The sequence below is a fragment of the Chlorocebus sabaeus genome, chromosome 23 (genome assembly GCF_047675955.1).
Source record: "Chlorocebus sabaeus isolate Y175 chromosome 23, mChlSab1.0.hap1, whole genome shotgun sequence".
In the NCBI taxonomy this organism is placed as follows: domain Eukaryota; kingdom Metazoa; phylum Chordata; class Mammalia; order Primates; family Cercopithecidae; genus Chlorocebus; species Chlorocebus sabaeus.
In genome coordinates, this window is record NC_132926.1 from 79,036,508 (window position 1) to 79,058,795 (window position 22,288).

Here is a 22,288-nt window from a genome sequence, read left to right on the forward strand (position 1 = left end):
TGGCTTTGCCGCTTGCTAATTTGGGCACAGTACTTAACTTCTTTTGGTTTCTACATCTGGGAAACCTGAATAATGATGGTAACTCAGAGGACACACTCAATAACTGTTTGATGTTTTTACTAAAAATCCCTCTAAGAAGGTAGGAAAGGAAAATCCAGAGGATAAAGCAGGAGTAACAGACAGTCCTAGAGTTATTCTTAAGTCTTTGATGCTCATGAAAAGAGCAAATTTGAGTAATAAAATTAGTCTATATTAAAACCTGAAGGCCAAGTTACTATTTCTTCACGTGTACTGGCCAAACTGCCCCAACCACACTGTCCAGGACAAAGGTCTTGGCATAGTTCTGCACCCAGGACATGAAAATAACAAAAGGGTGTTATAGTCAACCAGCAACCTTTCTTAGTTGATCGCTTATCATGAGCACTCTCCTTGAAGTCTCGAACATTTTCACTAAGGTACTGACTTAACTATCTTTAATGTTATAGATAGATAACAGGAAGGAGCAAAATGGTAAGTGGGTAGAATCACAAATTGTTACTGTCTTCTTTCCATAAACTATTTCGTGAAACTACTTTGTTTTAAAGCACACAAGACTTCCTTTCTGCTACTTACTACAGTCAGATGTTAAAAGGACAAATACATTTTGCCATAAAATCAAATTCTGAAAAACCTTTATAGTTCTCTCACCATTATTCTTAGTTTAATGAAAAAATTATGTACACTATATTTATTTTCATTTGCTTATTGAAGAAAAAATATTACTTACTTTCCATCCCAGACATGGTCACCTCTGTGGAAAATCACCAGGTTATTCTTAGGGTCTAGAGCCACCCCAGAAACCTGGCCTGGCAACAAGTATACTCCAGGCCAATCCAGTGCCTCTTCCATGTGGAAATCTAAAAGATATATCCACATATTTAGTGTAAAAAGGAAAGGTCGAATTGCCTCGTGAGGATTCACAATAGTTACAAGAAGCTTATGCAATAACATCACTAGATACAAAGAAATAAAAAAAGACAATCAAGCCATGCTCTACATAAATTATACCACATGCACATTCCAAGTAACTTTCTGAGTGATGAAATGAAGTGACTGGGAACTTGGATTAGGACTGTTTTCTTTTCCTTTTGACAAGATGCCTGTAAAGCCAGCTAACTCAAGTCATTAAAGGGTAAATTTGAGATGGCCTTCTTCTCAACAAGATTCTTTCTTTACTCTCTTTGGAAAATACAACAACATACATGACATTTTAATACAAAGCTTTTAAATGTTTTAAATAAATAGGAAGAATGGGCAATAAGCCTGGCACTCTGTGTTCCTCTGTCCCTTTCCTCTATCTATCTATCTATCTATCTATCTATCTATCTATCTATCTATCTATCTATGTAATCTATCATCTCCTGAGTAAATTCTGGATATTCAATATAAAATAGCCTCCCTAACAAACCCTTCACTGATGATTCCTTGTTACACAGAACTAAGATATCAATCTCATTCTCCTAACTTCAGTGACCCTATAAGAATAGGATTCTTTCACTGTTCCCGTATTTGGTTTCCTAAAATGAGAGAAGAAAAAAAATGACAGAAACTCTGTAAATGAATGATTTCCAAATTATTCTTATTTCTGATCAGAATATATTTATCTTCAGAGAATATCTGGGTTTGCATGTGTGGGTGTTTTGAGACAGGGTCTCACTCTGTCACCCAGGCTGGAATGCAGTGGCATGGTCACAGCTTACTATAGCCTCAATCTGCTGAGCTCAAGCAATCCTCCCACCTTGGTCTCCTGAGTAGCTGGGACAATAGGTGTGCACTACTATGCCCAGTTAATTGAAAAAAACAATTTATTCCAGAGACGGCATCTCACTGTGTTGCCCAGGATGGTCTCCAATTCCTGGGCTCAAGTGATCCTCCTGCCTCAGGCTCCTAAAGCATGGGGATTATAGGTGTGAGCCACCACAGCCAGCCTCATTTGTGTTAATCCCTTTTATAAACATGCCCATGGATAAAGGGGGACAATGTATATATCTGTACTAATTGAGGATATAGAGTTATGAAGATCACTGTGAAAGCTATTATATCAGCATTGACATTTCTTTCCCTCCCAAATGCTTCAACAAAGATTCTGAGAAGAAAAGCAGCAATTTCAGTCTCATTCCTCCTTGCCACTCTCTGAAGGATATGGCAACATGCAGTGAAATCCTCAAAGGCAGACATTAAAGACTGGGGGGAGAAAGAGAAGCTCAAAGCTTATATGATCAGCTATGAAAACCTGAGAGGATGCTTCTGTGAGAACAAGCACTTCAAAATAATTCTGTCAACTACAGAAAAGAAAAAGTACATTTTCACCCAAAATATTTTAAACTTTGTACTTTAATTTTTTCTTTAATAAAAATTAACAAAACATAGAACAGTAGGATGCCCAGATTAGTTCAACCTTTGCTGAAGCATCTTCTTTCTTTCCTTTTTTTTTCTTTTTTGCTTAAGCATTTTCAACAACTATTTCCTAAGCGTATTTTCTGTGCAAGGTACTATGGTAGAATCTGGGAATGCAAAGGAATAAAATGTGGTTTTTGGTCTTAGTAAATAAACAAATATAATAGGGCTATAATAGGATAGGAATATGACAGAATGAAATGTTTTAAAAACCCAGGAACTCAATACTTGATACAAAGTAGTACAGGAATATAGGAGAGGGCCCAGAATCCTTCCCAAGGCTAGGGCTGGGATAGGGTAGGATTAAGGTCTACTTAAAAGGTTTCCCATGGGAACAAACATTTGTGTTTGCACTTAAAGGTAAGGTGGAATTCATCTAGTGTAGAAGTGGGCAGATAATATTTTTGTCAAAAAGAATAAAAGTGAGGATGTTTGTAATTGCAAAATGTGTTTTAAGATTTTTAAAAATAATCAGGAAAGGATACATGTGTATGCTGGGTGGAATGGGGGGCTGGGGACTGGATTAGCTGACCCTGAGATCTGGTTTAGACTGGAAAATGTACTGATACCACATAAAGAGCCTGGATTTAACAATGATCATATAGTGTGTAGTGTCTTGACCTCTACTGAAAATTTTGAGGCACATTACAAGTACTTTATTAGCAGCAGTAAAGCACAGAGTCAGGGAATAATTTGCTTTGGAAATATTTTAGAGCATATGAAAATGTCATTGTCACTCATGTGTATTGTGATATGCCTTTTGGAGAGAAGGTGGGCAGAATGACAGCTGGTATGCCTGAATTTGCAAATAATCCTAGGCATAGAAGTGGATGTGAATGGAGCTGCTCAGATGAACAGTATCTATCATCTGTCACCCTTGCTTGTCATAAAAGGGAGAACAACTGCAAACTTCTGCTACCGGCAATTGGGAGCCACTGAAGGTTTAGAAATATGTTCTATTGGTACAAAATAATTGTACATATTTATAGGGTACATGTGATATTTTGATACAAGCATGATCAAATCAGGGTATTTAGAATATACATCACCTTGAACACTTATCATTTCTTTGGGTTGGAAACATTTCATATCTTCTCTTCTAGCCATTTTGAAATAGACAATATATTGTTGTTAACTGTATTTACCCTGCTGTGCTATCAAACACTAAAAGCTGTTTCATCTCTACATGTTAGTACCCATTAACCAACTTGTCTCCATCCCCCTGAATCTTTCCCAGGCTCTGGTAACTATCATTCTATTCTCTACCTCCATGAGATCAACTTTTTAAGCTTCCACATATGAATAAGAATATAGTATTTGTCTACTTTTAGCTTATTTCACTTAACATAATGACCTCCAGTTTCATATATGTTGCTGCAAATGACAGGATTCCATTCTTTTATGGCTGAATAGTATTCCACTGTGTACACACACCACCTTCTCTTTATCCATTCATCTGTTGATATAGTCTTAGGTGGATTCCATATCTTGGCTACTCTAAATAGTATTGCAGTAAACATAGGGGCACAGTTATCCCTTTGACTGACTTCCTTTCCTTTGTGAAAAATGTCATTGGTATAATGTTATTGCATTAAATCTGTAGATTGTATTAATGTTTTCACACTGCCGATAAAGACATACCTGAGACTGGGTAATTTATAAAGAAAAAGAGGTTTAATAGACTTACAGTTCCATGTGGCTGGGGAGGCCTCACAATCATGGTGAAAGATGAAAGGCATGTCTTACATGGTGGCAGACAAGAAAGAATGCAAGCCAAGTAAAAGGGGTTTCCCCTTATAAAACCATCAGATCTCCTGAGACTTATTCACTATGAGAGGATAATATGGGAGAAAGTGACCCCATGATTCAATTAGGTCCCACTGGGTCCCTCCCATGACACATGAGAATTGTGGGAGCTACAATTCAAGATGAGATTTGGGTGGGAACACAGCCAAACCATATCAGGTAGTATTGCCATTTTAACAATATGATTTTTTTTCAGTCCATGAGCAGGAATCTTTCCATTTTTTTGGTGTCATCTTCAATTTCTTTCATCAGTGTTTTGTAGTTTTTCTTGCAGAGATCTTTCATCTCCTTGGTTAAATTTATTCGTCAGTATTTTTTAAGCTATTGTAAATAAGACTGTTTTCTTGATTTATTTTTCAGCTAGTTCATTATTGGTGTATAAAAATGCTACTGATTTTCATATGTTGAGATTTTGTATCTTGAAACTTTACTGAATTACTTTGTAAGTTCTAAGACTTTTCTTGGTGAAGTCTTAAGCTTTTTCTCTATATAAGATCATGTCATCTGCAAAGAGTGACTAACCTGACTTCCTCTTTTCTGATTTGGGTGACTTTTATTTCTTTTTCCTGCCTGACTGCTCTGGTTAGAACTTCTAGTACTATGTGGAATAAGAATGGTCAAAGTGGGCATTCTTGTCTTATTCCAGTTCTTAAAGGAAAGACTCTCCTCTTATCTCCATTCAGTATGATGTCAGCTGTGGGTTTGCTGTATAGGGACTTTATTACATAGAAGTATATTCCTTCTATGCATAAATTATTAAGAGTTTTTGTCATGAAGAAAAATAGAATTTTAGCAAATGCTTTTTCTGCATCTATTGTTATGATCATATGGTTTTTGTCCTTCATTCTGCTGATGTGCTATATCACATTTATTGATGTTGAACCATCCTAATACCCAGCAATAAATTTCACTTGCTCATGATGTATTATCTCTTTGATGTGTTTCTGAAGTTGGTTTGATAGTACTATGTTGAGGATTTTGTATTTATGTTCATCAGAGATACTGGCTTGCTCTTTTCTTTTTTCACTGTATCCTTATCTGGTTTTGATATCAAGATAATGCTGCTTTCATAGAATAAATTAGGAAGAATATCCTCTTCTTCCATATTTTGGAATAGTTTGAAAAAAATGATATTAGTTCTTTATAATTTTGGTATAATTCAGCAGTACCATCTGGTCCTGGGCTTTTCTTTGATGGGAGGTTTTTTTTTTTTTTTTTTTTTTTACTGATTCAATCTCATTACCTGTTATTGGTGTGTTTGGTTTTCTATTTCTTTCTAGTTCAAGCTTGGTGGGTTTTATGTATCCAGGAATTTATTCATTTTCTCTGGGTTTTCTAATGTATTAGCATACAATTGTTGAAAACTGTATGCTAATACAGTTTTCATACAGAAATCATTATATCTCTAATGATTCTTTATATTTCTGTGGTATTTGTTGCTATGTCATCTTTTTCATTTCTGATTTTATTTATTTGAATCTTCCCTCTTTTTCTTGGTTAGTCTAGCTAATTTTTGCTTATCTTTCAAAACGCTACCTTTTTTTTTTTTCATTGACCTTTGTATTTTTTTTAGTCTCTATTTCATTTAGTTCTGCTCTGATCTATTTCTTTCCTTTTACTAATTTTGGGTTTGTTCTTGCTTTCCTAAGCTCTTTGAAGTGCATTGTTAAGTTGTTTGTTTGACATCCTTCTACTTTTTGATGTCAGCATTTACTACTATAAATTTCCCTCTTCACACTGCTTTTGCTATATTCCATAGGTTTTGGTACTTTGTGTTTCTATTTTCATTTGTTTCATTTTTTTTTTCCTTCCTAATTTCTTCATTGAGCCAATAGTTGGTCATAAGCATGTTGTTTACTTTCCATGTATTTATACAACTTCCAAAGTTGTTCTTGTTATTGACTTCTAGTTTTTTTTCCTTTGTGGTCTAAGAAGAGACTTGTATTTCTATTTTTAAAATTTTGTTGAGACTTGTTTTATGGCTTAACACATGGTCTATCCTGGAGAATGTTACATGTGCTGTTAAAAAGAATGCGCATTCTACAGCTGTTAGATAAACTGTTCTGTAATTGTCTGGTAGGCCAGTTTGGTCTAAAGCGCAGTTTCAATCCAATGTTTATTTTCTGTCTACATGATCTGTCCGATGCTGACAATGGTTGAGGTCCCCAACCATTACTGTGTTGGAGTCTATCTCACCCTTTAGGTCAAATAATATTTCCTTTATATACCTCTGTGCTCCAGTGATGCATATGCATATATATTTAGAATTGGTATATCCTCTTGCTGAATTGATCCCTTTGTCATTATATAATGATCATCTTCATTGTTGTTGTTTTTTACTATTCTTAAAGTCTATTTTACCTGATACAACTATAGTTACTCGTGCTTGTTTTTGTTTTTCATTTCCATGGAATATATTTTACCATCCCTTCACTTTCAGTCTTTATGTGTCTTTATAGGTGAAGTGAGTTTTTATGAGCAGCAAATAGTTGGGTTATGTATTTCTATTCAGTAAGGCTGTCTATATATTTTAAGTGAGAAATTTAATCCATTTACATTCAAGGTTATTATTGGTAGGTGAGGATTTATTCTTGTCATTTCATTAATAGTTTTCTGATTGTTTTGTATAGCCTTTTTTCCCTTTCTTTCTTACTGTTTATCATTGTGGTTTGATTTTTTTTTTGCAGTGGCAACACTTGAGTCCTTTCTCTTTCTCATTTGTGTGTTTGCTCTGCCACTAAATTTCATTCTTGTGTTTTTGTGATGGTAGCTATTGTTCTTTTGCTTATAGAGGTAAAATCTGGACTTCCTTAAACATTTCTTGTAGGGATGTTCTAATGCTAATGAATTCCCTCAAGTTTTGCTTGTCTGGGAAAACTTTGCTGGGAATAGTATTCTTGGATGAATTGTTTTTTGCTTTTAACACTTCGAATATATCAATTTACACTGTCTCCTCATCTGTAAGGTTTAAGCTGAGAAAGTTGCTGTTAGTCCGAAGGGGGTTTCCTTATTTGTGACTTGATGCGCTACCCTTGATGTTTTTAGAATTTAATCTTGTTTTTAACTTTTGAAAATTCTACTATAATGTGTCTTGGAGAAGACCCTTTATGTTGAAGCTGTTTGGGGAACAGTGGGATTCCTGTATCTGGATATCTATATCTCATCCAAAATGGGAGATTTTCAACTGTTATTTTATTTCATTAAATAGGTTTTCTATACCTTTGTCCATCTCGACACCTTCTAGAACAATAAAAATTAGAATATTTGGTCAGTTTACATGTCCTATATATCATATTATGTAGGCTTTAGTTTTTCTTAACATCTTTTTTTTTTTTTTTTTTTTTTTTGAGACAGTCTCACTCTGTCATCTAGGATGGAGTGCAGTGGTGCTGTCTTGGCTCACTGCAACCTCCTCCTCCTAGGTTCAAGTGATTCTTATGCCTCAGTCTCCCGAGTAGCTGGAATTATAGGCATACACCACCCTGTCTGGCTATTTTTATTTTTTTTTGTATTTTTAGTAGACATGGGGTTTCACCATGTTGGCCAGTCTAGTCTCAAACTGCTAGCCTCAAGCAATCTACCAGCCTTAGCATCCCAAACTGTGGGATTACAGGCATGAGCCACCATGCCTGGCCTTACTGGGTTATTTTAAAAGATGTCTTCATATTCAGAAATCCTTCCTTCTGCTTGATCTAGTCTATTGTTGAAGCTCTCAACTGTATTTATTTCATTTGATTAAATTCTTCAGTTCCAAGATTTCTGTTTGACTCTTTTTTATAATATCTCTTTGTCAAATTTCTCATTCAGACCATAAACTGTTTTTCTGAATTATTTGTATTGTTTATCTGTGTTGTCTTCTATTTTACTGAGCTTCTTTAATATCATTATATTGAATTCTGTTTCAGGAATTTCATAGGTTTCTTTTTTGTTGAGTCTGTTACTGGAGAATGATTGTATTCCATTAGAGGTATGTTTCCTTCTCATGTTTCTTGTGTCCTTACATTGATACCTCTATATGTGGTATGACAGCTGCTTCTTACAATTTTATTGATTGGGTTTCATAAGAAAAGATGTTTTTCTTTATAGATGAACTATAGTGTTGGTTGAATAGGGTGGCTGGTTTTAATTCTAAGTGGACACAGTAGTATCTGTATGACTTCTTTGGCTATAATCAGCATCAGTGGTGTCTCTGAGTTCCTCAGCAGTTTAGGCTGCAGTTTTTAGTAGAATCTAAGGTGAGCCTTTGCAGAGGACAGGGACACAAGGTGGTTTGATCCTTGGGCCCCAATGGCAGCAACAGTGAGTTGAACATGACAGGCTTTAGGCCCCTGGGTAGTGTATGCAGGTATCAGTGGTAGCAGGTCCAGGCAGCTTACTCAGGTTCTGGCAGTGGCAGTGGTGGGCTGGGTAGGCAGTTAGGTCCTTGGGCCCAGGGGTGGCATGCATGGCATCAGTGAAGGCAGTATCAGCACTGAACCTATCCTCAGATCCCCATTGGTACATATGTATACCAGCAGTGGTGGTAATGGGCTGGAAGGACCAGTCCTCAGGCCCCATGTGGCTCAAGCAGGTGGGTGCTGGCAGCAGTGGTGATGGCAGGCTTGAAAGACCCATCCTTAGACCCCTGGGAGGAATGCACAGACACCAGTGGTGGTAGATGGGGTGGGTGAATCCTCAGATCCCTGGACAATGTGTCTGGACTCTGGCAGACTGAGTTGATTCCCAGTTCTCAATGATGTGGGCAGGCACTGGCAGGGGCAGTGCTGCGTGGGGAGGAACTGTCCTTAGGCTCTCTGATGTTGTATGCCCATGGGAAATTTAAAATATGGGGTGACATGATTAATGCTGTATTTTTGAAAGTGAACACTGGAAACAGAGTAGAGGCATTAGATATAGAAATGACTAGATAAATCAACAGATGGATAAGTCATTCCCCTGTCAAATTTTTAAAATGATTTTAAAGTTGCTTGAATCTCAGACTGCACTTCATTCATTCTCTTCTCATTTAGTTGTCATAATTCTGTACTTATTCACCACTCCTGAAGCTTCTAGATGGGTTCCAAAGGAAACTCAAAGCTCATGACAATGCAGATATTTAATTGCTTTCATCACATTCTCAGAGCTCAGAAGCACTACAACTAGACAGAATTCTTCAAGGGCAAGGATCATCCCTTATTCACGGTTTTGTCACCAACTGTCACACAGGGCCTGGCCTACTTACTGTATGGCCTGATAAATGCATTAAAGTCTGTGTTTTAGTTTCTGCTTGTTTATGATATCAACTAGCATTCAAATTCCCCTATAACCTTATAATTTATCTGTACTAACTTTTCACCCATAGCAGAATGCTGAAGATACTTTGAGAGTACTCAATGAAAATGCTAATTGGCTAATTACTATCAATAAAGACAATAAACACATATAATGGCTTCTGGAACCTTTCTATTCAGTGGTCTACCAACTAGGTACTGGGAGCTAAGTGCTCATGAAGATGCAGAGTTACTATTCTGACAGAAAATATGCAACGTCTAAAAATTGCATTATTTTGGGGTCAAATATGAATTTCATAAAATATTGGAAATACTGTTTAAAGAAATTTAATCTGGCTATGAATGATCTCAGTTATCATATGCCCTTAAACTGGTAAGTGCTTGGAAGTCTGCAAAAAAATACGGATGCATAGGTTGTTTTGAGCCTATCTTCACCAATTACAAAAACACTCATTTGTCACATATTAGAATCCTTGTAGGTTGGAAATGTTCAAGAAGGAAAATTAATGTAAATATCTAGAACGTATTTATGAAAATATACACCTTCAGTGAATTTTCCAAACAGTAAAAATGATGTGTAAAAAAAATGTATGAAGTCTAACACCATGAGCAACCTGGTTCTTTTAGTACTGAATGTTTGGAAAATTTATATTACATTATTGTTAGTTTTATTTTAAATTGTCTTTGCACACTTACATTACTTAGCCAAGTGTTCAAAACTTTCAGGATCTGAGTCTCTTTATTAACCAGAAATTCTAGGATAGTTAAAGAAAAACTGAGTTCATGTTTTTTTCTATGAATATTAGCTAAGTTAATTAATGTTTTTGCTTCCAGTGTCCCCATATTTTTAATTATCAGGTAGTTAAAGGCTATTCCCTATATGATGAAATGATCAAGAATAAAGGCAGTGATTTAGGACTAGTGTGTATGTAGGTGGAATTAATACTGATTGTTATTCCAATTCCTGCTCATCATGACATGAGAATCAGAGAATGCTAGAACTGTATCTGAATTATTCCACACAACTGTCTCATTTGACAGGAAAAGAACTTTAGCCTTGAGCCAGACTTTAGGCCTCAATTTCAGGGATAGTTTCTAATCCCCAATTAAGGACAATTTCAAATTCTTATTAAAGAAATTATATGATGAAATATATTTGAGTTCCACCTTAAACACTTTTGATGATAGAGCAGTTAAAAATTCTAGTTCAGATTTCTCTTAGTTATTATTTAAGAAATGATTCAATACATGACTAGTTAATGCTACAGATTTATAGTGTTAGCCTAAAAATCAAATACAAATTTCTTACCCATGACCTTGGGCAAGTCATTCCCAACTCTGTCAGTTGCTCTAAATTCAGATAGCAAATGATAAAATTATTTCAAGCTTGATTGCTTGTTTTTAAAATCTGGAGTTGAGAACATATTACTAGAAACAATACTTTTAGAAAAATAAGGTAAATACACATTAGCTATTGATCCTAGTAGCTTTAATACAAATTTGTTTTTGTTTCTAAAAGATGATTAAAAAGTTGAAAGAAATCTTGAAATCTTAAAATATTTTTTCCAGTGACATATAACACTTTTTAATGATAAATAAAATATATCATTCTATAAAGAATCCTTACATTTATTATAAATAAAGGTTAATGTACAGCTGCATATCCTGCCATATATTCAGAAAAAGAAGTTACTACTTTTAGAAAAAAATTAAATACAGCTATTAAAATTGCATCAATTAATCATGAAAAAGATTAATAGATTGCACTTTTTCCAGAAAGAGATTAATATTAGTGATCACTGTGTATTCACATGAAATTATTAATAAGTATTTGAAAGGGCATTCATTTATCAAAGACTAACAGAGCTAAAGTTGAGGAAAAAACATAATTTCAAACTCAGAACTATGAATGAATTTCAGTGTAAAAAGGCTCTTCACATTTAATTTTAAGAAATAGGACTGAAAAAAATCACTAGAAGACTTCAACAAAAACAAAGTATGGTGCTTGCTTTTTCTGTACTTGTAAATTTTCATCTTTTGAGAAAAGGAAGACTTATTTTGGCCAGGGATTGTTATTCATCAGAAGTGCCAGCAATAACTATAATTAACTAAAACTATTGTAGAAATATTTATACCAAAGTAAGAAAGGAAACAAGAATTAATTATAATGTTTCATTTAATGGGAGTGAAGTGAGGAAGAGATTTACCATATAAATAGGGGCTCAAAAACATTAGCAAAATTCTTTTCCTTTTTCAAGTTGCTTTAATTGCAAATGAGATTTTAATCTTGGTAAAATTGGCTGAATACTGACTGAGAAAGCATGACCTATCGATATACCTATAATACCTACAGTTATTACAATTGTAGCCTGAGATAATTAGATGATTGGGAAAAAAACATCTTCCTATTTGTATATCTAGGGTGTTTGTGTATATGTGTGGGTGTGAGAGAGATGCAGAATAACAGAGTGATTAAGAAGCAAGACTTGGGAGCAAGTCTGCCTGGCTTTGCATCTTGGTTTCCTGAGCTGTGGCATTTTGGATATGTGACTTAACCTTTCATCACTTTCTTCCTCTCTAATGAATCAATGCATCTAAAACGCTAAGCTTGGCTCAAAGTAAGTGCTATGTATATGTGTTTTTGGTTTTTTTAAACCATTCTCCTCCCCCCAGAGATGAAAATTCAGCCAATTGAATGGTTTATTTTACCCTGAAAATTCTGCAAGACTTGAACCTAGAAGTAAGACTATGACTGAAATATAAGAATGGACTCTGGAATTAAGTATAAGTTGTTCATAGAAATGAAGAAAACACTAAATGTATCATAAGAATAATTAAACACCTTCTGAATCCTCTTATCTGATCAGAATTGTCACACAAATGCAGGTGTATTTTCTCACATGCAGAGGTTTGTAATACATACTGAATCAGGCTTCCACATGCAAGTATGTGGTAGTCCAATCAAATCTGCCACTCAATAGCTAGTTCTACTTTTTAAATGTTCCATGAGTCTAGTTTCCAGAGGGCAAATAGAATAAAGATACCTAAGATTTTGTTTCTACTCTATTAATGCTATCTCTATCTAAACTATTAATGATAGAAACTATACCAAGTTTAAAAAGAAGTGCATCTGCTTCTTAGTTTATTGAGGTTAGCATTTTCACACTGTATGTCATATATCGCATGCAAACATCAAGGTAGATCAATGTAAGTGAACACACGTTTGAAGAGCCACAAGCTCCCATTGTGATAAAACACTGCCAAGTCACTTTTTTCTCAACTTATTAGCTTAAAGTGCCAAATTTTGCTGCTTTCCTGCGTACTGCAAGAAAATTCTCTGTCTCATAAATGCTGCTTAAGATGAAGTAATCAATATTTATACTTTGGTATTTCATGTTTAAAAATCTCAAACATAATAACATGACAGTAATGGTAGCAGTAAGTCACAACTGTTAATGTATCATAACATTTTTAAATGCTTTATGCATGCCGACACTGTTCAAAGCGCTTTGCATGTATAATATTATTTGACCTTCACTTGAACTCTGTGAGGAGTATACTATTATAATCCTCATTTTATAGATGAGAAAACTAAAGCCCAGATTTTTTTTTTAATACTTGCCTAGAGACCACATAGAAAACTGTATAGCTGGAATTCAAAGCCACCACGCAGTCGGGTACGTGGACCTGTAATATTCTACATTATACTGTCTCCATGAAGTAATTTCTAAATTTGATTTTGGCCAAATACAGAACTGCTTTTGGGGAAGCTGTATTGTGTGTGTGTGTGTGTGTGTGTGTGTGTATATGCATGCGCACACGCGTGCGCATGTGTATGTTGGGAAGCCTGTGATTATTACCTCCTACTTGATGGGTGTCCTTTCAAACAACAGTTTGAAAACCTCTGGTCTAGTCTATCTGAACTTGTCCAGGAAGTTTCTGTCGCTAATGCTGTTTTCACAATTGTCTAGAGTTTTCACATCTTCACCAAAAATCATGAAGATAAAACCTAAAAAAAATGCTATTTGCAGATATTTGTAGTCCTAGAGATACAATAAGACACAGTACTTAACTATCTTGTCTGGGGAATGATAAGGACTTTCTCAGCTGTGCAAAGTCAGCAGATATCATTCTATTGTGTTCTTCATGCAGCTTGGTGACCACTGATATCCGGCCCATACTGAGGTGGAGAACCCAGTTTTAAACGCAGATGCCAAGGTGGAAAACAAGTGGAATCCTGACCAAACTAAAGGTTCAGAAAATAGTATGTTTTTGAAACCCTCAGGTGTTCCTAGGCCTGCCATATAGTCACAACCAGATTTTTGAGCTGATCTGTTAATTTCACCTTTGAACCCTCAGGTCAACTGGATGGGCTTCATCAACATATTACAGTTCCAGCATATAGACAAACTGATGAAATCTAAAATACTGCCACAGAAAACACCATTGTATTAGATTATGCTGGTGTCAACAACTGGGGACATCAGAACAGGGTTCTGAATAGAAATATCTCCATCTTCTAAGCCATGAGGGTCCAGTGCTCCTGGGAAGTTTATCTGAACTGGGCAAGCACATTAGCATCTCTTTGAGCACAATTGTATTGAAATGTAAGAAACTAGAAGATGTACACTGGAAATAATAAAGTCCAAGTTTTAGATTTAGATCTGTGACCTCATCCAAATAGATTAACTTCTGGCTTCAGCTTCTTATTTGAAAATTAACAACAGATGTCAAAGATATCTGAAATAAATATGCGCTATAATATTAAGCAACAGACCAGCCTGACATTTTTGTTTTTATAATAATCTCATATAAAAATTACTTTCTTCTTTGCAACAAATATAATTCCTTATTGCAAATTAGGCACTTAGGGAAACAGTTAATTCCTCCAGACCATTAGGCTCATTCTCAGCTTTGCCTGGAGTAAAGAAAGGGTATGAAAGAAACAGTGGAAGATTATATATCAAATTTCTTCTCCTTGACTATACCCTGAGGACTAGACATTAATGAGATTGCTAATAAGTTTTATTAGGGCCCTATATGCTAATGACTTCCTACTTTATTTTTTTGCAAAATGGAAGCTTCCCGAGGATAGGTCTTCCTCTAGCTTACCCAAAGGAATGAAACAGCATCAATTAAAGTTAGATATTATACTGCATTGTAGTAAATGGTGAAAGAGAATTAAGAAAAAGCCTTTTATAAATAGCTTACCTAAATATGAGTTTTTGTTTTGCATTTTATTTTTTAAAAGTTTTCATAATTAGAGTAGTGAAATTACATCAAATCATTTTAGAAAGGAAATACATGTTCCTTTCTTAATTTGCTGTTGTGCTATATGTTTCTATGACTCATTGTTATTCACTTCAGTGACATTCACAGGAAGGAAATTTCCCTAAAACAGATCCTAGAGAAGCATTTTTCTCTTGAGCACTACCATTTGACCACTTTGGAAAGTATGAGGATATTTGCTAAGTATATGCACTTGGGTATTTTAAGGGCTTATTTCGTAGAAAAACTGAGTAAGTTTCAGAAATGCGATATCTTAAGTCAAATTCTGACTGTGACCTTGACACTCTTGATGCCTAAAAGTGACCAAGATATCATTTCAAATCCAAGAATAACAAAGACAAATCATGGAATAAATAAAGTATGCTGCAACTCATATTTCATACATGAACACAATTGTTTCCCACCAAAGAGGTTCTTTTCCCTTTTATATTTCCATGTTGTCTGGGTTACAATTCACTGTCCTTAAAATATAAGTTCAGGCAGACATTCCTGTGTGTTTTGAAATGGATAGGGGCATGATAAACTGTAAATTTCTAGGCATTATACTCAGAGATGCTGATTCAGTTGTTCTTTGATAGGATTCAGGGGTCTTAAATTTTTCTTACACACCCTAGGTGATTCTGAGGCAAGGAGGTCCAGGGACCACCTCATGAGAAACACAGTTTTATTCGACAAATCCAGAATGAGCTACAGCAGGGCTGATCCTGTTTAAACACAAAAAGTTAAAAATCCAGGTTCCAGTTTACATCTCATAGAAACCATTATGCCAGTACCAATGGACTGTTTTGAAACTCTCATGTGAGCAAAAGGCACTGCATGCTATTTTTTTTTTCAATTATAAATAAAAATCAGCTGGGTGTTGAATAATTTATGGCTTCCTACAAAGCTGAATTTGAAAACATCAAGCTGGCAGCCTGTGCCATTCCAACCCACACATGGACAGCTGCCATGCACGCATATCCATTACTTTTTTGAGATTATCTCCACATGCTGTATTATCTGGCTTTCCACATTAGCAAGTAACATGAAGCACAATCAATATCACAGAGGCCACAACACAATTAAAGACAAAGATGAGGCATCCATAGCTTGCTGGTACGGAAACCTGAAGGGAATAAAGTATTCTCCTCTACTTATGGAAGCCTATTTGGGATAAAAATAAAGATAAATCTGATAGTTATGGATTTACCAGAGGTCCCTTCAGAAATACTCAACTTTCCAATTAAGATTTTAATCGATAATGAAACTTAAAAAATCAAAATCATAAAATGGTTATATTTTACAAGTCGACTGGATGAGAATGTTGAAAGTGTAAGATTCTTTTGAGAGGAATTTTATTACCTTACAAGGAGATAGTATATGAGCATTTCTTACACTGGGACTTTACATATCAGGTTTTGAATTTTCAATGTATTTCCATTGAGCAAAATGAAAAATATTCAATTGTAAGAATTTTTATCCTGAATTTCATATGCCGCATTTCCCCAAATGATCCAAATATCCAAATATCTTTTGGTCCTTGTAGTTCTGGCTCACCAATAGAACAGACACTAAATTTATGCAGTAATAGACCAAAACCAAAACAAAAAAAAAATCTTCAAAGGTGGTATCTGATAGCCCAAATCTGAGTAATATTTTTTCTAATGGCAATAAGTCCTTTTCATTGATGAATTTTTTCACCCATTAATTCTTATTCCCTTCAGGTTTTGCTAACGTGGAGTGTAGCATTTCACACTTTATTGCTTAAAAGAAACCCTACACGCACCTCCTGTGTGTTCTGGTTCCCAGGTGCCTTCACCAGGTAGGGGCTGCTGTAATGAGGAAACTCTGCTCTCTGGTGGCCTCAAGGTAGATACTAGTCTGTGGAATTTGTGAATTCTGTCTCTGACAAGAATAGCATTACCCCTCTCATGTTCTGCACCCTCTCTGGCGTCAGACCGACCAAGATCCTTTTTTTGGACTACATTTGCAATCTCGGCTACCAGGTCTGACTCTGATTCTGCCTTTTCTGTAGGATTATATTTGTGCACATGAACAACATCTTCCCTTTCTCCTAGCAGCTTGGAAAGTAGTGAATAGAAATCACCTGTGGAAAAAAGAGAAGAGATAAGGGCGTGGAGGGTAGATAAGATTGCAAAATTTACAAAATTTGGTGCTTTAAAAAATATCTACTCATTTCTCATAATAAACAAGAGAGAAGTTTGCACTCAGACTTTTAAGCATAGGAGGGGAAAAAAAAAAAAGAAAAATTCCTAGACCAGTGAAATACTTTATTTCAAAAACATCTATTTCTTTATGTTATAATATCTATTGACATATTAGTAGGAAAAAATAATGCTTATGTAATTGCATGGCACATTTCAATAAATGGTTTGCACAGTATAGTTTAATTGATATGGAAATTAAGAGCTCATCAGATTTCTAAAATATCATCAATAGCTATAGTAGATAACAGCTACCCGCACAACAAACTCTTTGCAGTTGTCTTAAAAAACTTATTAAAGTGTAAGCCATAAGAAATAAAATATACATTTCTCGAGCAGGAAATATACATTTCCTGTAAAACACAAGTAAATGTGTATCCATTTGACAATTGGGAAACCTAAATTTTATTATTATTTTGTTAGCAGTGCTACTATAAGTAACTCTAGTTGTTCCTCTTAAACAAAAAAATGAGCAAGTGAGAAAAATAATTTTTTGAGCAAAGAATACTTTTAAATCAGCTTCAAACAAAGGAAAAGATTTTAATAAACTGATATCATTAGGGTGATTCATCACTAAAATGTATTTTATGCCTTCCTGTATTAAGGAGTCAACTTGGGTATGAGACGCCAATTCCATGAAAGCAAATTATTTATAAAATATTATCACATACACAAAATATGACTACAGAAAGTTCATGAAGTATTTTAATCCTCATCATTCCCACGATGACTTCTAATCCATTTATATCAACTGTGTGAATGGTAAACATATTCTCAATGAAAACACAAATCTGCTCTCCTACACTAAACCCAAGGGCAACCACCAATTCTTCCTTTTCCTCATCCTATACTAAGTGCTGCTAATGAAGAAATTACTTATGACTATGGAGTCCTGTTGCTTACATTTTAATTACATTTACAGCACAATTAGAAAACATTTATAAAATCTCTTTTCATGACTGTTAGGAAATGAAAATGATAACTGGTTTAGCCATGATGTATTTCACTGAAGAATATATTATTAAGAAGGTGGTGCAAGGGGAGATGAAGTCTTTTCAAAATGATGCTAAGAGATTCTGTCATGTTTATAAGTAGCCTTGGTTTAATGTTTCAAAGTAGGTTTTCAATTCTTGCCAGTGAAATCAGCTTATCCCAGGTGAAATCTTCAGTCAGAAAATAATTACCAAGTAATAGGGCCAATCTCAGTAAAATGAACAAAGCAAATTGTAAGTCAACCAAATCTATTAGGGCACAGTGGCTTTCTGCCTCACAGAAGAAAAATTAATACAGTACATTACTGCTAAATTCTCATGTACCACACATTAAATATAAATAGTTTCATATGCTTATACAATGAAACGTCTTATTTAGGAAATAAAATACAAGAGTATTTCAGGGAAAGATAAGCCATTATTTAAAAACTTGAGGCTGGGAGTGGAGGCTTACATTTGTAATCCCAGCACTTTGAGAGGCCCAGGCAGGAGGATCGCTTGAGCCCAGGAGTTCAAGATCTGCCTGGGCACCAGAGTGAGACCCCATCTCTTTAAGAAATAAAAAAATTAGCTGGGTGTTGTGGCATTCAATTATAGTCCTCACCACTTGGGAGGCTAAAGTGGGAGGACTGCTTGAGCTCAGGAGTTCAAGGCTGCAGTGAGCTATGATCACACCACTGTACTCCAGCCTGAGTGACAGAGACAGACCCAGTCTCAAAAATAAAAATAAAAAATAAAATAAAATTAAAATTAAATAAAAACTTGAATCCATACGTTTAAGTTATTATTGTTATTGAGACAGGGTCTCTCTCTCTCACTCAGGCTGGAGTACAGTGGCGTGTGATCATGGCTCACGGCAACCTCTGTGTTTCGGGTAGTCTTGATGGAGGAAGACAGGTTCAGAACTATGCACAGTCATTCAGGTTGGCAAGAGAGAATCTAAAAGCTGTGATAAAATATCAAAGGTAGGGCATTCCAGTTCATGTGAATTTATCATTTAAAATTGTCACTGGGTTAGGAAAGCAAAAATTGTTAAAATAATGTAACAGGCTTGGCTGCACACAGTTGCACAGGCCTTGCCAGAACAAAGTTTCAGAGCAGAATCTCTACAAACATCTCCTTACATGAGAGAGACAGACCACTAGATGGCTATCTCTTACATTCCTATGCGCAAATCGGAAAGAGTTTTTTCCTCTTCTAGTGTACTGGATATCATATGGAATCCTGAAATATCAACCAGTTTTCTTAGTCACATTAAGATGTTTATTTAGAAAATACATCTAATGAATATAACAGAGTAGAACATAAGTAAAGCAAGTTGGTGGTCCTGACCCCTGTGTCATCTCTTGACATTTCCTTTTTCTTTTCAGTTGATGTTCCACTCATATTGGCTTTTCATTTCCTTGAATATCCAGTCTAAGAAGATGTTGTTTCTTCTGCCTGGACTACTCCCTCCCCACTAATAAACTAGCTCCTCAACTTTCAGATCTTAAATGTCACATCAAAAAAGTCTTCCTTGACAATTCAACTCAGGGGTCTCTGCTGGGTGCACCTATAGCACTCTGGTCTTCCCCTGTATGGCAACTCCTCAATTCAAATACACATCAAACCCTATTTCTGTGCCTCTAAGTAAGTTCTACTTTGTACCTTTAAGTAAATTCTACTTAACCTAATAAATATAGTGACAACAACCTTTAGAAATTATTTTGTAGATTTAAAGAAGGCAGTTAATATTAAAATACCCAGTCCAGTGCATATCATAAAGTAGGTGTCACTAAATTATAGCTATTATAATTACTAACTGAAAAAACAAACTAATTGCAACATGTATCTGCTTCAACCTGTGGTTTACCTAATATTTTAAAAATCAGCTCCTTTTTCGTAGTCGAGCATCTGGATTTTCATAACAGAAAACAAAAAGCCCTTTTAGGGCCGGGCGTGGTGGCTCATGCCTGTAATCCCAGCACTTTGGGAGGCCAAGGCGGGCGGATTACTTGAGGTTAGGAGTTTGAGACTAGCCTGGCCTACATGGTAAAACTCCATCTCTACTAAAAATACAAAAATTAGCCAGGTTGGTGGCGGGCACCCGCAATCCCAGCTACTTAGGAGACAGATGCACGAGAACTGCTTGAACCCCAGAGGTGGAGGTTCCAGTGAGCCGAGATAGCATCACTGCACTCTAGCCTGGGAGACAGAGCGAGACTCAGTCTCAAAACAAACAAACAAACAAAAAACCCTTTTAGGTTTCTAGCCCTCTATTTTCTTAATAAGTCACTGTGGCTACTACAGCTAACTGGTTCCTGGCTTTGCCAAAGGAGGCTGTATCTGTACTTTCTACGTGTCTTTTAGCATATTTTTGGAAAAAGAAGTCTCTCTACTCCACTGTTCTGAATGCCATTCTTCCAGCACTCCCTAAAGCCTCTCCTGTCTTCTCTCTTTTCTTTTCTATTAATAAATACAACTTCTTTACCTCATATCTGACTCACAGGCTATACATACACTCACTTAGGGCTTGAGTTGTTGTGGAGGTGGGGAGAGACCCTCCTCTGACATAACATACCCTTCAGGCTTTTCCATCTTCTTTCTTCATTTACAAGCTCCAACACTGTCCAAAAGAACTTTCTGTGATAATGGATGTAATCTATGTCTGCACTGTCCAACCTAATAGCTGCCAGACAGACATATGGGGCTGAGTGCTTTGTAAATGGCTAGTGTACCTGAGAAACTTAATTTTTAATTTTTTACTTTGAATTAATTTATATTCAAAACATAAATATTTTCACCTAGTGTCTACCATATTGGATGGTGCAGGGTTACTTGCTGATTCATTCTTCCTTACATCCTTTTCCCTCTCTAAATTGGACGCATTTCTTTTCACTTCCTATTTCACCACTGTATGACTTCTCCAACAGGTAAGGGATCCTAATTGCCAATGCTAATAGACTCTTTAGTTTGATCTAATGGGAGCCTGTAGCCCTGCTGAAAGTTCCCTTCAGAACCTCTTTCCTTATAATGTTGTTCTTTACAGGTCTTCTCCACCTATCATCTCTGCTTCCTCTTTTTTCCGTCCATCATGTAAAAAAGGCTGGTGTTTTGGGAAGTCTGTCCCTGACACATTTTTTCCCCTGGTTAAAGCCTCTTCCTACTAAGTGATCTCAGTCACTTACAAAACTTAGCCTACCACCTCTAGGCACGTGACTACCAAGCCTGGAGCTCTCCTAACACCAAACTGATGCTACAAAACTGTCTTCTGGAAAATCCCACTTGGATGTCTGTCTCATAGGCATTTTGAACTTAAAGTGTCTAAAATGGAGCTCTTTATCTTCTCACCATATTTTAACTTTTTTATAGTATCCCTCTTAGTGATGACACTCTTTTGAGTAAATCAACTCAGAAAACTGTACTCTTCTTTCTCTAACCAGTGAGTCACAAGGTCCAACCTAGGCTGATTTGCAACATCAACTTTTTCCTCCTTACCACCAGTACTCATTTGGGAATCTTATCCTTTTATTGTCATAGTGAAAGACCCTTCTCCTTCCTCAGAAAGGACCCCCATCTCTGCTCTGGATGACAAAATCTGTCTAGGATGCTATTAAAAGTGGCTCTACCTCTACGGAACTGATGTGTGATTGATGGCACCCTACCCGCCTTGGACATTCCTGGGTTATATCCCCATAGTTACCTTTGCTGCAGCTCTGTCCAGCTACATATTTCTGGGTGGTATATTCTTTTTCTCTTTCTTTCTTTTTCCACTGGACTAACTTTGATTGGTGGCATTTTTTAAAAAATTATACTTCTGGGATGCATGTGCAGAATATGCAGGTTTGTTACATAGGTACACACGTGCCATAGTGGTTTGCTGCACCCATCAACCCGTCATCTACATTAGGTATTTCTCCGAATGCTATTCTTCCCCTAGCCCCCTAGCCGCCAATAAGCACTGGTGTATGATGTTCCCCTCCCTGTGCCCATGTGTTCCCATTGTTCACCTCCCACTTATGAGTGAGAACATGCAGTGTTTGGTTTTCTGTCCTTGTGATAGTTTGCTGAGAATGATGGTTTCCAGCTTCATCCATGTCCCTGCAAAGGACATGAACTCATCCTTTTTTATGGCTGCATAGTATTCCATGGTGTATATGTGCCACATTCTCTTAATCCAGTCTATCACTGATGGGCGTTTGGGTTGGTTCCAAGTCTTTGTTATTGTGAATAGTGCTGCAATAAACATACGTGTGCATGTGTCTTTAGAGTAGAATGATTTATAATCCTTTTGGTATATTCTAGGTGTTAT

General features: G+C 36.0%; 1 protein-coding gene across 19 annotated transcripts in view; it reads right to left on the bottom strand.

The window, feature by feature from the left end:
- PAM (peptidylglycine alpha-amidating monooxygenase) overlaps nt 1-22,288 on the bottom strand; it is a 282,912-nt gene that overhangs the window by 38,073 nt on the left and 222,551 nt on the right. For 11 of the 19 annotated variants that reach the window (XM_073010788.1, XM_008014056.3, XM_073010787.1 and 8 more), the window contains 2 exons: nt 16,567-16,887; nt 767-896 (listed from right to left, as the gene is read on the bottom strand). In XM_073010788.1, the coding sequence (XP_072866889.1) occupies nt 767-896; nt 16,567-16,887 (451 nt within the window). The remainder of the gene's footprint in view (nt 1-766; nt 897-16,566; nt 16,888-22,288) is intronic. The other 8 variants (XM_037985229.2, XM_008014062.3, XM_073010791.1 and 5 more) reach the window with 1 other exon arrangement.